We start from the raw sequence: 15,634 nt of genomic DNA on the forward strand, positions 1-15,634 counted from the left end.
GACAATGTATGAAAGATACATAAACGGTTACAACCCTGAGTATAACGTCACTATTCTTTGTTGCACCCATATGACGTGATGAATAGCTAACGAAGATAAAGGTATCCAGTATTAAGTAGATCAACATTTTATCAGTAGTCTCTTTCGAACAAGAGCTGCTGCTATATAATATTCTATCCATGACCCGAAGCCTGTGTACTGTTTCAGAAATAAACAGTATTATCTCTTTTTAATTTCGCAATCAGTGATTTGCGCCACATAATTTCAGCGAAATGTAAAATTTTTAATTTTTGAAGGTAATAGAGAAATCCTGCAGTATTTTGTATTGTCGCCAAACGCAAACTTGCAGTTATCTCCCCGTGACACTTGACCGATTACTCAAGTATGCTCAAATCTGGTTGCTGAGCGATTATTAATTGCTGTTAGGACCAACTGTTAGCTACACCAATAAAGATTAAAGTTTTTACTATTATGCGTTGTACGCTAACAGAAGGATAAAAAAAATTGTCGTTCACAGCTAAGCTGTATGAAATTAAACTTTTGAAGGACTGTACAGTCAAAGCGCAAAGTGATGGCTGTAAAATAACGAAACCTATTATTACAATAAAGAAATAAGGAACTTTGAATTGCTGTTTCAGCTCTGATCTGATTAACGTGTCTCTTATAGGGATATTACGAAAAAGAAATGACATCATACGTTCTATTGGTTTTATTAATAAACTTTTTCTGCTGTACATAAGGTACACTGCTCGAACATAATTTGTTGAATTTGTGTAACTTCAAGTTAATGTTTACAGGTTGCTGTATCACATAGAACCAGCGTACGTCAAATATCTTTTCTTTGTATCAAAGATTCATTTTTCTAGTTCCTTTGGCTATAAGCTATCTAAAACTAGCGTACTGCACATCTTCCTCATACGATTCTCAAGTCACTTACAGATAGTGATAGTAACTGGCAGATGATAATTTTGTTAAATGATTAACATCATTCATTGTTTGTAAATGTTTCTAGAGAGGTGTTCACAGATTTATTGATTATTAATTTCGTAATTAATTTAATGTTCAACTAATGAAACATAGAGAAGTATCTTTCAGTTCTGCCAGTTAAAATACATCGCCGCAACAAGTTTATATTAAGAAAACAGTGGATGACGACCACCGTCGAATGGCCGTGAAGAACCTACAGAGTGTTTAAAAACAAGTTTTATTGGGTCTAAACAGCTCTAATCAATACAGTTTTTTTAAGAGACCAAGTTCAATGAATGAATTTTACGTCTGGTTTTGTAGGTCTTCGGCAGTAATTTATTAATTATTATTACTGTAAGCACTACAAAACTAACAGATTATCTGTACACAGACTTTGGGCACTGTCGATGTTCTTCGTTTTGTGTTCGCTACAGGAACATTATTTACGTTAAGAGCATTGAGGAGATGTTTGGCTGTGAATGCACGAAATTTGAGTCTCCTTTTAACTTCTTGGGCACCGACGCACTTATGTGGAGTTCAGAGCCTATCAGCACCCGATGTCAGAATTCATACGGCTTCCGCAGTTGAGTCGCTGATGGGCTTTACGACACGTGCGCCCAGCAGGTACCAGAGCACCACACGAATTGTCCTCTGAGAGGGGCAGTGCAACGTGTGGTTGTACTTGCGAAATGCCTCCGTCGTGGCGCTAGTCGTAGATAGGGAGATCGGTGACAGAGGCGATCCAGTCGAGGTTCTGGTAGACGTTGGTGAAGACGGACCGGTTACCAGAGAGATCGGTGCCGATGGCGACGCCCACCACCTTATAGCTGCCCACTCCAACGCCCGCCACCACCAGAGGGCCACCGTAGTCACCCTGAAAACACACGTGTGTAATACGTACCACTAAAGCCGTGGGCACAAAATGAAAAACTATACACAACTGCGACAAAAAACGAAAGTGTGGCATTGAACGCATCGTGCTTTACAACGTATTTAAGATGTTTACAGTCATCCTTTGAGACGCCATAAAAACTGCCTGGGAAAAGCTACGTGTATCTTTTTCATCTTTACAGTAATTCAAATTACGAAGACTGCGGATGTTGATCGCTATGAAATACAGAAATATCAGTTTAATTAGTCATGGTTGCCAAATAATGAGACAATTTATTTGTAGAAGACTGGAAAGATTGGTAGAAGCCAACCTTGGGGAACATCAGTTTGAATTCCAGAGAAATGTAGGAACACGCGAGGCATTACTGAAACTACGATTTACACTATGTGATCAAAAGTATCCGGACACCCACAAAACATACGTTGTTCATATTAGGTGCATTGTGCTGCCACCTGCTGCCAGGTAGTCCATATCAGCGATCTCAGTAGTCATTAGACATCGTGAGAGAGCAGAATGGGGGGCTCCGCGGAACTCACGGACTTCCAACGTGGTCAGGTGATTGGGTGTCACTTGTGTCATAGTGTGTACGCGAGATTTTCACACTCCTAAACATCCCTAGGTACAGTGTTTCCGATGTGATAGTGAAGTGGAAACGAGAAGGGACACGTACAGCACAAAAGCATACTGGCCGACCTCAATTGCCGACTGACCGCCGACAGTTAAAGAGGGTCGTAATGTGTAATAGGCAGACATCTATCCAGATCATCAGACAGGAATTCCAAACTTCATCAGGATCCACTGCAAGTACTATGATAGTTAGGCGGGACATGAGGAAAGTTGGATTTCATGGTCGGGCCGCTGATCATAAGCCACACATCACGCCGGTAAATGCCAAACGACGCCTCGCTTGGTGTAAGAAGCATAAACGTTGGACGATTGAACAGTGGAAAAACGTTGTGTGGAGTGACGAATCATGGTACACAATGTGGCGATCCGATGGCAGGGTGTGGGTATGGCGAATGCCCGGCGAACGTCATCTGCCAGCGTGTGTAGTGGCAACAGTAAAATTCGGAGGCTGTGGTGTTACGGTGTGGGCGTGTTTTTCATGGATGGGGCTTGTACCCGTTGTCGTTTTGCGTGGCACTATCACAGCACAGTCATACATTGATGTTTTAAGCACCTTTTTGATTCCCACTGTTGAAGAGCAATTAGGGGATGGCGATTGCATCTCTCAACACGATCGGGCACCTGTTCATAAAGCACGGCCTGTGGCAGAGTTGTTACACGGTCTGAAAGCTACAGAACACCTTTGGGATGTTTTGGAACACCGACTTCGTGCCAGGCCTCACAGACCGTCATCGATACCTTTCCTCAGTGCAGCACTTCGTGAAGAATGGGCTGCCATTCCCCAAGAAACCGTCCAGCACCTGATTGAACGTATGCCTGCGAGAGTGGAACCTGTCATCAAGGCTAAGAGTGGGCCAACACCATGTTGAATTCTAACATTAGCGGTAGAGGGTGCCACGAACTTGTAAGTCATTTTCAGCCAGGTGTCCGGATACCTTCGATCACATAGTGTATCTTAGAAGACAGGTTGAAGAAAACCTATATTCACAACATTTATAGTTTTGAGAAGGCGTTTGACAATGTTCCTCGATGAACGTTCACTGGATAGTGGACTGTGCGTTTATTTGAAACATCCTGGAAGATTAAAACTGTATGCCCTTCCGGGACTCGGACTTTTTGCCAAAGGCAAAGAATTTGGGTTTGAGACAAAGTCTGGCACACAGGTTTAATCCGCCAGGGCGTTTTGGTGACGTTGATTGGAACACATTCTTTGAAGTTCTGAAAGTAACAGGAATGAAATACACGGTACGTGAGATCACTTACAACTTGTGTAGAAGCCAAAAAACAGCTGAATAGTTGAAGGACATGAAACAGAAGCAGCAGTTGAAAAGGGAACGAGGTTTGTAGCGTATCTCCCGCGTTATACAATCTACTCGTCGAACAAACAATAAAGGAAACAAGAACTGCGGAATCAGAATTGGAGTTCATGGAGGAGAAACAAAAACTTTGGAATTTTCGGATGACATCGTAATTCAGTCAGAGTCGGAATGGAACGGGCTGTGTCTTGAAAAGAGGATAGCCCTATATGATGAGTATCAACAAAAGCAATATGGTGGGCCCAGCATAACACCCAGACCCAAGTGGAGAAAATCTCCAACCCAGCCGGGAATCGAACCCGAATCCGCTGCGTCGCAACCCGACGTGCTGACCACTCAGCTGACGGGGCGGACATGAAGGTAGGTACTCTGGAGTTGTCTGAGGCAATTAGATTATGAAACGAGACATTAAAAATAGTAGATGGGTTTTGCTATTTGAGCATCAAAGTAGCTGACGATGGCCGAGGTAAAGAAAGCAGACAAATAGACTGACGGTAGTTCTCTGCTCAAGAGTGGTGTGGTAGATAAATGTAAAAAATGGTTTTAATTGGCTTGGAAATCTGTATAGAACTCTGCAGAAATCCAGCCTTGGGGTCTTAATAGGTTTTAACGATTTCACCATTATTTATATCAGTATCACTGTAATAATGGAGTGACAGAGCGTAGAAAAACATGTTCCTCTCTCGCGCAAGTATCGGATAACACTTAATACCAGAGACTGCAATAATTAATAATTTTGTCGATTTAGTCAAATGGACACAGATTTGTCCGAAAAGAGTAGTCTGTCTCTATGAAACGAACCACGCTTACTCTTTCATGTGTGTATTCAAGACTTAGAAAATATTATCTCAGGGCATTTGTATGGAGTTTAACCTTGTACGGACATGAAGATGGACGATAAACAGTTGAGAGAAGAAGAGAACAGAAACTTTTTAAATGCGATGATGCAGAAGAATGGTGAAGATCACCTGGGTAGATGCAATAAGTAACCAATAGGTAGTGAATCGAATTTGGGGAAAAAAATTGTGGCACTGCTTGACTTTGAGGAGGGATTGATTGATAGGACACATCACACTATCAGTAGCTCAGAGTGGAGTTCCGGAAGCAGTAACGAAATTTTTTGATCGTTTGCCCAGTAACATGAAATGGCTGACAGGTAACACAACAAGTCTAAAATTTAACCTCACATCATTTGTCCTGGACAACTCCTTCCATTCCATGGACGGATTTCTGTCTAAAAACTGGTAGCCTGTAGAAATAAATATAATAAAAAGCTCTAGTTTTTCCGTAGAGTTGCATGAGTGGTGTTACAAAATAATGTGTTCAGTAATGTTAACAATGAACAGGCCCTGTAAAGTGGTTCGTTGCAAATCATGCCGATAAAAGAATCGCTAAGATGATCTGTGGAAGCCGGCCGGGGTGGCAGAGCGGTGCTACAGTCTGGAACCGCGCGACCGCTACGGTCGCAGGTTCGAATCCTGCCTCGGGCATTGATGTGTGTGGTGTCCTTAGGTTAGTTAGGTTTAAGTAGTTCTACGTTCTAGGGGACTGATGACCTCAGAAGTTAAGTCCCATAGTGCTCAGAGCCATTTGAACCATTTGATTTGTGGAACATGTAACTAGCTTGATGTTGGGGCATCAAGGAATCGTCAGTTTCGTTACAGAAAGAAGTGTGTGTGTGTGTAATTTGGGGATTTGGGGGAAGGGGGTTAAATTATATAGAGAGATCAAGGCTTGAGTATAGTAAGTACGTTCATACTATGAAGCAGCAGTAACTATGCAGAGATGTAGAGGCTTGTGGAAAATAGAATTGCATGCAGAGCTGTATGACATCATTTGGACTTAACAGCAACACAATCGATGTCTTACTGGGTAAACTCTTGCAGTCAGCTGCACAATTATGATTGACTTGCCCCTTATTTTAGGATTGTTTACATCACTTAATATGGGACTGCAGAGATGGACCACTTGGCACTTCAACATCTACGCTTCTAATGCATACATCGACAATGGCCCCTGCCTACAAGGGATTTCTGGCTGGTGTTCAGTCTTTGTGGTCAAGTCTTTCAACTTGCACAGCTCTATATATACTAAGATGGTATCTGTTCTTTCGGACATGTCCGAAAGAACAGATACCATCGGTGACCAAGCAGCTCGTTTGAATGAAATTACATTGAAGCAGGAGATCTCAGGTTCGAGTCTCGGTCGGGGCACACATTTTCAGCTGACCCCGTTGACGTATGCCAACGCCTGTAAGCAGCTAAGAGTGTTCATTTCAATGTAATTGCTCAGCTTTATTTGCAACTGTCTCTCGGACCCTCTTGGTTGTACCTCAGTTCCTTGGTGGGTGCGGCCAGCTACTCACCGTGGTGACGTCCACCTGGTTGTACGTGTAGATGCACACGTGGTAGCCAGCCCCGCACTCCCCGGCGAAGCTGCCGTTGGCGGTCTTCAGAGTCGTCTCCGTCGGCCCTCCTGCAACAGGCGACGCCTAGGCTAGCGGCAACCGGCTTCTGACTCGCTACAGCGGCGCTGCTGCTCCACGTGCAAACGTTCGTGGCGAGAAATACTGCCGCACCTCTCCTCTACGCAGAATGTTAACTATGATGAAAGTGTTGGCCTCCTCACTCCTAGTGGACAAGAGCTTTAGTCTGAACAGAGAAGGCTGCAGTCAGCCTTTCGGACTTATGACACATTGAGGAGCAGTAAACTTACACAACTTGACAAAGGCGAGCAGTTTCAGATTATTGATTAACTAAAGAAACCATAAATGCGTAATCTTTTGTGTACTGTCATTCATAGGCTGAATGATAGCACAAAGAACGAAGTACAACTAAAGGAATAAGCTGTAGTGCGACTTTTTACGTAGAAAAGCAGTGAGATGAAGTATACAAAAAGGCACAAGATATGACTGATTGAATAACTAGCTTCACTTGTGATTTCGTCCTTCTGCCGGACCTGGACCATTAAGGCAAATTATAAAAATCGCATCGACTCTTCGTGGTGATGTGTTGATGCGGAATGCAGAGCTTGTCTGAAACCGAAAGGAAAAATAATATTTCAATCACACAGTGATCGAACATAAGATCTTTTTCTGCGTGCAGTACCAGCAGTCTTTTGGTCACGTGTTAATGGGACTTTGAGAGAAAATGGAAAAATTAATCAGCTCAAAGTTAATAGCAAAATATCGCGAAGAATAACGGAAAGAAAAATGTGTAGCCCATTAAGTACTCGAAGAGTTTAATTCCACTTCTACTCTTGCGCACAATGCTGTAGCTGAAATCCCAAGCAATATACCTATTTATTACACACTTGAGATTAGGATAGCTTATCGAGTGATCCCGCACAGCTTTGCCCTTCACCAATCCCAAATTGTATAACAATATGCAGGATGTATTCTGAGGTGATAAAAGTAACAGTGTAGCGATATGAACGTATGCAGAGGGTGCTAGTGTCCTGTAAACAAGGCATAAAAGGGCAGTGCGTTGGCGGAATTGTCATTTGTACTTGGGCGATTCATGTAAAATGTTTTCAACGTGATTACGACCGCATGACAAGGAATAGTAGTTGGAGCTAGATGAATGGGACATTCCATTCAGGAAATCGTTCAAGAACTCAACATTGCGAGATCCACAGTGCGAAGAGTGTGCCGAGAATAGCAAACTCCAGGCGTTAACTCTCACAACGGACAACGCAGTGTCCGACGGTTTTCACTTAATGACCGAGACCATCGACGTTTCCGTACAGTTGTCAGTGCTAACAGACAAGCAACTCGAAGCGAAATACCCGCAGAAATGAATGTGGGACGTACGACGAACATATCCGTTAGGACAATTTGGCGATATTTGATGTTAACCTGCAGACGACCAACGCAAGAGCCTTTGCTAACAGCACGACGTCGTCTGCAGAGATTCGCCTGGGCTGGTCACCATACAGGCGGTACCCTAGACCACTGGAGAACCGTGGCTTGCGTCAGATTAGCCCCGGTTTTAGTGGGTAAGAGCTGCCGGTAGGACTCGAGTAAGGCGCAGACCCCACGAAGCGATGGGCCCTTGTCGTCAACAAGATACGGTGCAATATGGTGGTGGCCTCATATTGATGTGCGCTGAGTTTACATGGAATGGACTGGGTCCTCCGGTCCAGCTGAACCGATCATTGACTGGAAATGGATATGTTCGGCTACTTGGAGACCATTTGTAACCGTTCATGAACTTCGTGTCCCAAACAACGATGAAATTTTTTTGGATGACTGAGTCATGTCACCAGGCCACGGTTGTTCGCGATTGGTTTGAAGAACATTCTGGACAGTTCGAGTGAATGATTTGGTCACCCATCGAACACTTATGGGACATAATCGAGAGGTCAGTTCGTGCACAAACTCCTGCAACGGCAACAATTTCGCAATTATAGATGACTAGAGAGGCAGCGTGGTTCAGTATTCTGCTAGGGATTTCCAACGACTTGCTGAAGACATTCCTAGTCGAGTTGCTGAAGACATTCCAAGTGGAGTTGATGTTCTATATAGGGCAAAATGAGGCCCGACACGACATTAGGAGGTATTCAATAATTTTTGTTATCTCAGTGTATTTAATTTCTTTTTTCTCCCATCCCTTATATAGTCGCAGTTGTCTGTTCAAACGTTCAAATGTGTGTGAAATCTTATGGGACTTAACTGCTAAGGTCATCGGTCCCTAAGCTTACACACTACTTAACCTAAATTACCCTAAGGACAAACACACACACCCATGCCCGAGGGAGGACTCGAACCTCTGTCGGGATCAGTCACACAGTCCATGACTGTAGCACCTTAGACCGCTCGGCTAATCCTGCGCGGCACAATTGTCTCATCCCTCTCCATAAGTCGAAGGTATGTTACACCCTACCTGTCGAAATGATATTTTTTGCGCGCATTTGTGTGTGTGTGTGTGTGTGTGTGTGTGTGTGTGTGTGTGTGTGTGTGTGTGTGTCAACGTAGTCTTCCTGCAACTTAAATGCCTTTGATAACCTACTGCGTTGGGTACGTAGTGTCATAAGATACAAAAATGTGCTATACTTCGATTTAAATGCCACTCTATATCCTCTCAGCATATTTCTCCATGCGGATTCGCATCCATGATCTGTTCAACCGGTCCTTTCACAATATACCGGTCCATACATCGAGTTCTTTGTACGAATCCTTCCATTAACAATGTGGTCAATCAATGCATCGAGGAGTACAAGGCTAGTTGGTCAGTAACACAACGTACTTCATGTGTTAACACTGCCGAGCGTTCTGCTATTTTAGACACATACAAAACACATCACAAACTTTCACCATGTATTAAATGTGTAGCGTATACTGTATCTCCAAAAAGCCCCGAGACTGATTTTATTCCTGGTGCAGAAGCGACGTCGGCGCAGTAGCTATGGGGACAGCTTAAACCACCAACTGTAAACAAAATATGTACGTTCGACTAGTCGGTTGTGAGCAAGTAGTGCCAAGTTGCGGGTGTGCGACTGTAGTGCGTTAACATTGTTGTGTCTATCGCAGCTCAGCAACATCTGTAAATGAAGTACTGGAGACACTCTCCAGAATGTCGTCAAGAACCGAAAAGTGTGTGCAAAGTTTGTGTCGCACACCTTGTCTTCTGAACAAAAACCTATGGGCACCTGCCACGAATTGATTAAAATGCAAACCCTTCGCCAACATAACCGATATTCTAAACAATGTGATGCGCGAGTTGCACACTGTCCCAAAGAAGGATTCTTCTGACAGTTTCACATGGTTTTCTGAATTTCTGTCCGTTGTATTCAAGTGGGGGAAGACTATATAACACTCAGTTTTCTCTATTTCTTACGAATCCAATCTCGAAACGTTTCGGACCGATGGTGTATGTGTCAATAGACGTAAGGCAACGCCCGCCTCGTCAGCTGCGCAATCAGCCCGGCGGATTGTTAACCGAAGGGGACTGGGTTCGATTCCTGGCCTCCAGGTATACGATTATCGCTTGCATTTTTAAGTCACCAGTCTTTTGACTCACTTGATTTCAGCGTTCACAAGGCGTTTGCCTTGTACTAATTTTTGCTTATTTGCACACGTGTTACACTCAAAGTAGTCGATAATGAAATTTGAATTTTCCGGTCTTATTTGGTGTTGTGCACCTTGTAGCATCAAGTTTAGAAATATCTTCCTCCAGAACGAATTTTCGCTCTGCAGCGGGTTGTTTGCCGATTTGAAACTTCCTGGCAGATTGAAACAGTGCCGAGTCAGGATTCGAACCTACAGCGTTTGCATTTCGAAGGCAATTGCTCTTTCCGACAGAGCTCAGCAAGCACGAATCACAACGCCCCCTCTCTCCCCTTCCGCCAGTACAAACAATAGCTCTCTGCAAACCTTGCTGGACTAGTATTCCTGGACGAAAGGATACCGCGAAGAAATGGTTCAGACACAATCTAAGGGATTGTTTCGAGAATGAATTACCACTCCGCAGCGGAGTGTACGCTGATTTTAAACTTCCTCCCGATCCAGAACACAGATTTAATCTTACAGAAAGTTTCAATATCTTCCTCAAATGCAAGTCTTTACTAAATTGCAGAAGAGTTCTTCTGTTGAAGCAATCTTTCTTTCTCTGTTACAGTTAGCTTCTTGTGTCCCTTGCATCGGCTGTACCATGTAACTTAGCTTCATTAGAAAATATTTTTTCTGGTTTTGTATTGTCCTCAGTTTTTACGTTTGAAAAGCTGCTGTAACGCTGTTTAATATCCGTCGTTAGAACGGCTGTTGCAGTTGTTTGTTGTACGACTTAGGTACCCCCTCTGCATTTTGTTGTCCGTATGACCTTACTAAATGGAACTTTTTTAACGGCACCGGAGATAAAAAAAATCACTTTCTTCCCGTGTTGCCTGTAATTTTCTATTTGAGATGAGAGAGTAGTACCCTGCACTTTTACGCAAGAGTATTTTTACGGTCACATGAGATTATTTCTTGAATTGCCAATAAAAGAGCATCAAGAGACAGGAGAACATTAAAACTACAACAAGCACAAATAACTACTTGGCCGACTTACAAAAAACGATCTCTTTCAATAAATTCACAGACTTCGGCATTACTCCTCTGTCGTTAAACCGGAGGTAAAGAACGCAAGTGAAACAAAATTTAAACTAAACTCTCAAGCAACAACTGATAAATTGTAGAAAGTTGGTAGAAGAATACTCTGAACTATTATCAATATAAAACACCAAGTAAATGGTCGGTGGAGATTCTTGCCCAGTACGGTGGTTTACCAAGAAAGTGAATCCACTGTTGATACGATGTGAAAAAGTAAGGTTTCAATTTTTGACCAAATTTCTTGCATATTGAATACTAGACTCTCGAAACACCTTTTTGATTACAAGAAATAGCTGGTTTAAAGAAGTAAAAATGGATCTAAATGGATTGAACATTACTAAACATCAAATTAAACATAGGGAAGAGAAGATACTGCTGAAGAACAAGTGCGTACACTGATGATCCAAACAATTATGACCGCCTGCTTAATACCTTGTTTGTCCGTCTTTGGAAGAAAATACGCCACTGATTCTGTGTATCAAGGAACCGGCAGTTTGCTGGTAGGTTTGTAAGGTGTTGGCATTAGATGCCTACGTGCAGGTCAAATAATTCGCTTAAATAACGGACCTCTGGTTTGCGTACGTGATGATGGCACCTTATAGCGATACAGATGGTTTCCATAGGATTTGCAACAGTGACTTCACTACAGTTCTCCTCAAACCACTGTAGCATAATTCTGGCTTCGAGATACGGAAATCTGTACTGCTGAAAATGACATCGCCGTCGGGGGAGACACCAAGCATGGAGGGTGCATGTGGTTCGCAGCTGTCAGTGTGTCTTCGATTACTACCACAGGTCCCATGCAAGAGCAGGAGAATATCTCCCACAGCATAGTCTCAGCATTCTGCGTACTTGGCGCACTGCACGATTCGAGCCGCCGCTCACCTCGTTGACAGCGTTTGCCGAAACGACCATCGACCTAGTGCAGCAAAAATGTGATTCACCGGAAGAACCGAAACGTTTCCATCGATCGACAGCCGAATCCTATGGTCCCATGCCCACTGCAGTCGCAATTTATGATGTCGTTAGGTCAACATGTGACCACGTAGAGGCGGTCTGATGCGAATCTCGATGTTCAACAATGTACGATGAACAATGTGCTCTGAAACACTTGTGCGAGCACCAGCATTCTGCTCTTTCGTCAGAGACGCCACAGATACCACAGATCTATCTTATTTTACAGAGTAGACAAGCCTCCGAATGTTCTGTGGGCCGGCCGCTGCTCCGGTCGCAGGTTCGAATCCTGCCTCGGGCATGGATGTGTGTGATGTCCTTAGGTTAGTTAGGTTTAAGTAGTTCTAAGTCTAGGGGACTGATGACCTCAGAAGTTAAGTCCCATGGTGCTCAGAGCCATTTGAACCACGTTCTGTGAAGAGTCGTGGACGCCCAACCATTTAGCACCTAGTGGGTGTTTCACTGTCCGTCCACCTCTTTCTGTAGATGCTCACGACAGTAGCATGTGGACATTTGACCAGCTTCTCCGTTTTCGAGATGCTCGTTCACAGGCTCTGCGTAATAATTATCTGCCTTTTGTTAAAATCACTTATCTCAATGGATTCCCCCGTTTCCAGCCCATATCTTCGCTAGGGTGATACCCTGTCCGTGCTGTTCCAGTTACATACTTTAGTTACTGCGTCACGTGCTCGTAACACCACCACACGGCATCTAATCTCGCCGTGGGCAGTGGTCGTAATGTTTTGGCTTACCAGTATATGTCACACCCGCAGAAGACCGAGCCACCAGATCAATCCGAAAGGAAAAGTTTTGTGAAAGGAAGAAATTATTGAGTGCTAAGATCTAAACTTATTCATTGCAGGCGCTGTTGTATAATATTTGATTTTAGCGCTCCAACGTGGGCGTAAGCTATTTAAATAATTAATTAATTGATTAAATGCGCGTAAGCGAATTGCATCTCATGTTCATAGGGGCAGTTTAACATGTTGTTAGTTTTGCAGCGTCAGTTTTGTGACCTGGAGGCACATACCTGCCACAGTGGCTCCCCAGCCCGTCATGACGGCCACCTCTCCTATCAGGCTGGCCGGCGTGTCAGAGCGAAACGGCAGGTCCGCTGGCGCGAGGTCTGCAACAAGAGACGACGACGACGGCGACAGCCATTAACTGCGGTCTCACTTCCTGGCTTTTCTTGGCATTCTCAAATTATTATTAGACCTACTTAACCGTGATGTAGCAATGTTGTTGTTGTGGTCTTCAGTCCTGAGACTGGTTTGATGCAGCTCTCCATGCTACTCTATCCTGTGCAAGCTTCTTCATCTCCCAGTACCTACTGCAACCTACATCCTTCTGAATCTGCTTAGAGTATTCATCTCTTGGTCTCCCTCTACGATTTTTACCCTCCACGCTGCCCTCCAATACTAAATTGGTGATCCCTTGATGCCTCAGAACATGTCCTACCAAACGATCCCTTCTTCTGGTCAAGTTGTGCCACAAACTCCTCTTCTCCCCAATCCTATTCAGTACCTCCTCATTAGTTATGTGATCTACCCATCTAATCTTCAGCATTATTCTGTTTCACCACATTTCGAAAGCTTCTATTCTCTTCTTGTCCAAACTATTTATCGTCCATGTTTCACTTCCATACATGGCTACACTCCATACAAATACTTTCAGAAATGACTTCCTAACACTTAAATCTATACTCGATGTTAACAAATTTCTCTTCTTCAGAAACGCTTTCCTTGCCATTGACAGTCTACATTTTATATCCTCTCTACTTCGACCATCATCAGTTATTTTGCTCCCCAAATAGCAAAACTCCTTTACTACTTTAAGTGTCTCATTTCCTAATCTAATACCCTCAACATCACCCGACTTAATTCGACTACATTCCATTATCCTCGATGTAGCAATATCATGCAGTATTACATCATCTGATTATGCAGGGGAGCATCATTATTTCTGTTACGGGGTTCAACAAGTTGTAGAGGGAATATAGTAGATAAGGAATCCATATGTGGGAATGTACCGTTTGATTATAAAAAAAAAGTATGAAGATCGGGCCACTTTCAAATCTCACGCTTCGCGGTACGGTGTGTAGTGGCAGATCTGCACTTCGCGTATACCGGTAACGTTTTCCAGATCGCCTCAGTCCCTCACATACCATATTCGTCCGAATTCAACAGCGGGCTGTGACGAATTGGTACGTTCGCAGCTAAGACTGTGGTGCTCCACAAGATTTAGGTTTTCCGTAATTTTCTTAAATCGTTCCATGCAAGATTTAGGTTCTCCGTAATCTACCTGAGTCGCTCCAGGCGAATATCGTGATGGCTGACTGTAGTGCTCCGTAAGCTTTTCCGTAATCCGTAATGTTCTTAAATCGTACCAGGCAAATGTCATGATGGGTTTCTTTGAAAAGGGCATGGCTGATTTCCTTCCCAGTCCTTGAAACGCTCCGCGCCTCGCTCTCCATGGGGCGTTAAACTCTAATCTTCGTCCTACCCGTTTTTTTGTTGTTGTTTTTTTTGTGCTTATCCAGCGACGTGCACCAGGGTTTGTGCAGCGTGTGTATGAAAATAGACACCACAGATAGACTTCTGCAATGAACACATATATCGCCGCTGGAACACCCCCTGTGGGGCACACAACTCAGAGCTCATCGTCTCCGCTGTGTGAAGCGGGAGATTAGAAAGTAATCAGATGTTCAAACCCATTTTACATCCAAACGGTACATTTACGGACATGGGTTCCTGATCACAACTTTACAAGTGCCCTCTACAGCCCCTAGAAGCCTGAAATAGGAATCTTAAAGCACCCTGTACGTATCGGCTGTAATTTTTTGAAATAAGCATGAAAAGTCTGAAGCCGGGGTGTGAGTTCGGAAACTTACATACAAAATTATTAAAATTACAGCGACATTGGTATTCTTTACATTAAGCGTATATTTATAGTTCATTTACTGTTCTGCAAAAAAGCAGTAAGTCTTTAGTGATAATTCAGCTTTACGGTACAAGTAAAACACAACATCAGCTACAGTTATGAAATGCTTTTAGTTTCACTATCGGTTATGTGATAACACATCTGCAGGTAATAGGTGTTACCCAGTTGGATTAAGCATCTAGTGTGACTGTTCTTCTCCCCGAACCCCACGATTTACTGACAAAAAGGCACTTTTAACGACCTGTTGTCAAAAATTGTAGAAGAGAAGATTCATTTAGTCCGTTTGGATTCATTCATACGTGAAGTGTTAAGAAAATTACGAGAATTTTTGTTTTTTATGAAGAGCTTAATACATCTACATCAGTGTTGTCACCTCCAAAGCTTTGCTTTGAGTCCTCAGTCTTCTGACTAGTTTGATACGGCCCGCTACGAATCCCTCTCCTGTGCCAGCTTCTTCACTTCAGAGCAGCACTTGCAACTTACGTTCTTCAAAATAGGCTCCATAAAATATCATACATTTATGTCAGCGTTTTTTTCAATATATAGTATTTAGCTATATATAGTATTTAGGTCTCTCACAAACGCGTTTTTAATCTCATCTATGTTTGTAAATGGACGGCCTTTCAGGGCTTTGTTTATTTTTGGGAACAAGAAAATTACATTCGGCCATGTCTTTCGAACATGGAGACTTGGGCATCATTAAAGTATTGCTTTTGCCCAAAAAATTAACGAACAGAAACCGAAATGTGAAGAGGTTCATTATCGTAGTGCAAAATCCAGGAATTGTTTCGCCAGAAGTCTGCGTGATTTTCCGCGTTTCTTCACGCAGATGGGGTTGAACTTGTAAGTAGT

At 43.2% G+C, this 15,634-nt stretch overlaps 1 protein-coding gene across 1 annotated transcript in view; it reads right to left on the reverse strand.

The window, feature by feature from the left end:
* Window positions 1–1,358: 1,358 nt before the first annotated feature.
* The window catches only part of LOC126155417 (brachyurin-like), a 34,912-nt gene continuing 20,636 nt past the window's right edge, over window positions 1,359–15,634 (reverse strand). Inside the window, exons 5-7 of the mRNA XM_049916226.1 lie at window positions 12,873–12,968; window positions 6,167–6,276; window positions 1,359–1,840 (exon numbers count right to left, since the gene is read on the reverse strand). Coding sequence (XP_049772183.1) covers window positions 1,673–1,840; window positions 6,167–6,276; window positions 12,873–12,968 — 374 coding nt within the window. The 3' untranslated portion in view covers window positions 1,359–1,672. The remainder of the gene's footprint in view (window positions 1,841–6,166; window positions 6,277–12,872; window positions 12,969–15,634) is intronic.

This window comes from Schistocerca cancellata, chromosome 2 (assembly GCF_023864275.1).
Source record: "Schistocerca cancellata isolate TAMUIC-IGC-003103 chromosome 2, iqSchCanc2.1, whole genome shotgun sequence".
In the NCBI taxonomy this organism is placed as follows: domain Eukaryota; kingdom Metazoa; phylum Arthropoda; class Insecta; order Orthoptera; family Acrididae; genus Schistocerca; species Schistocerca cancellata.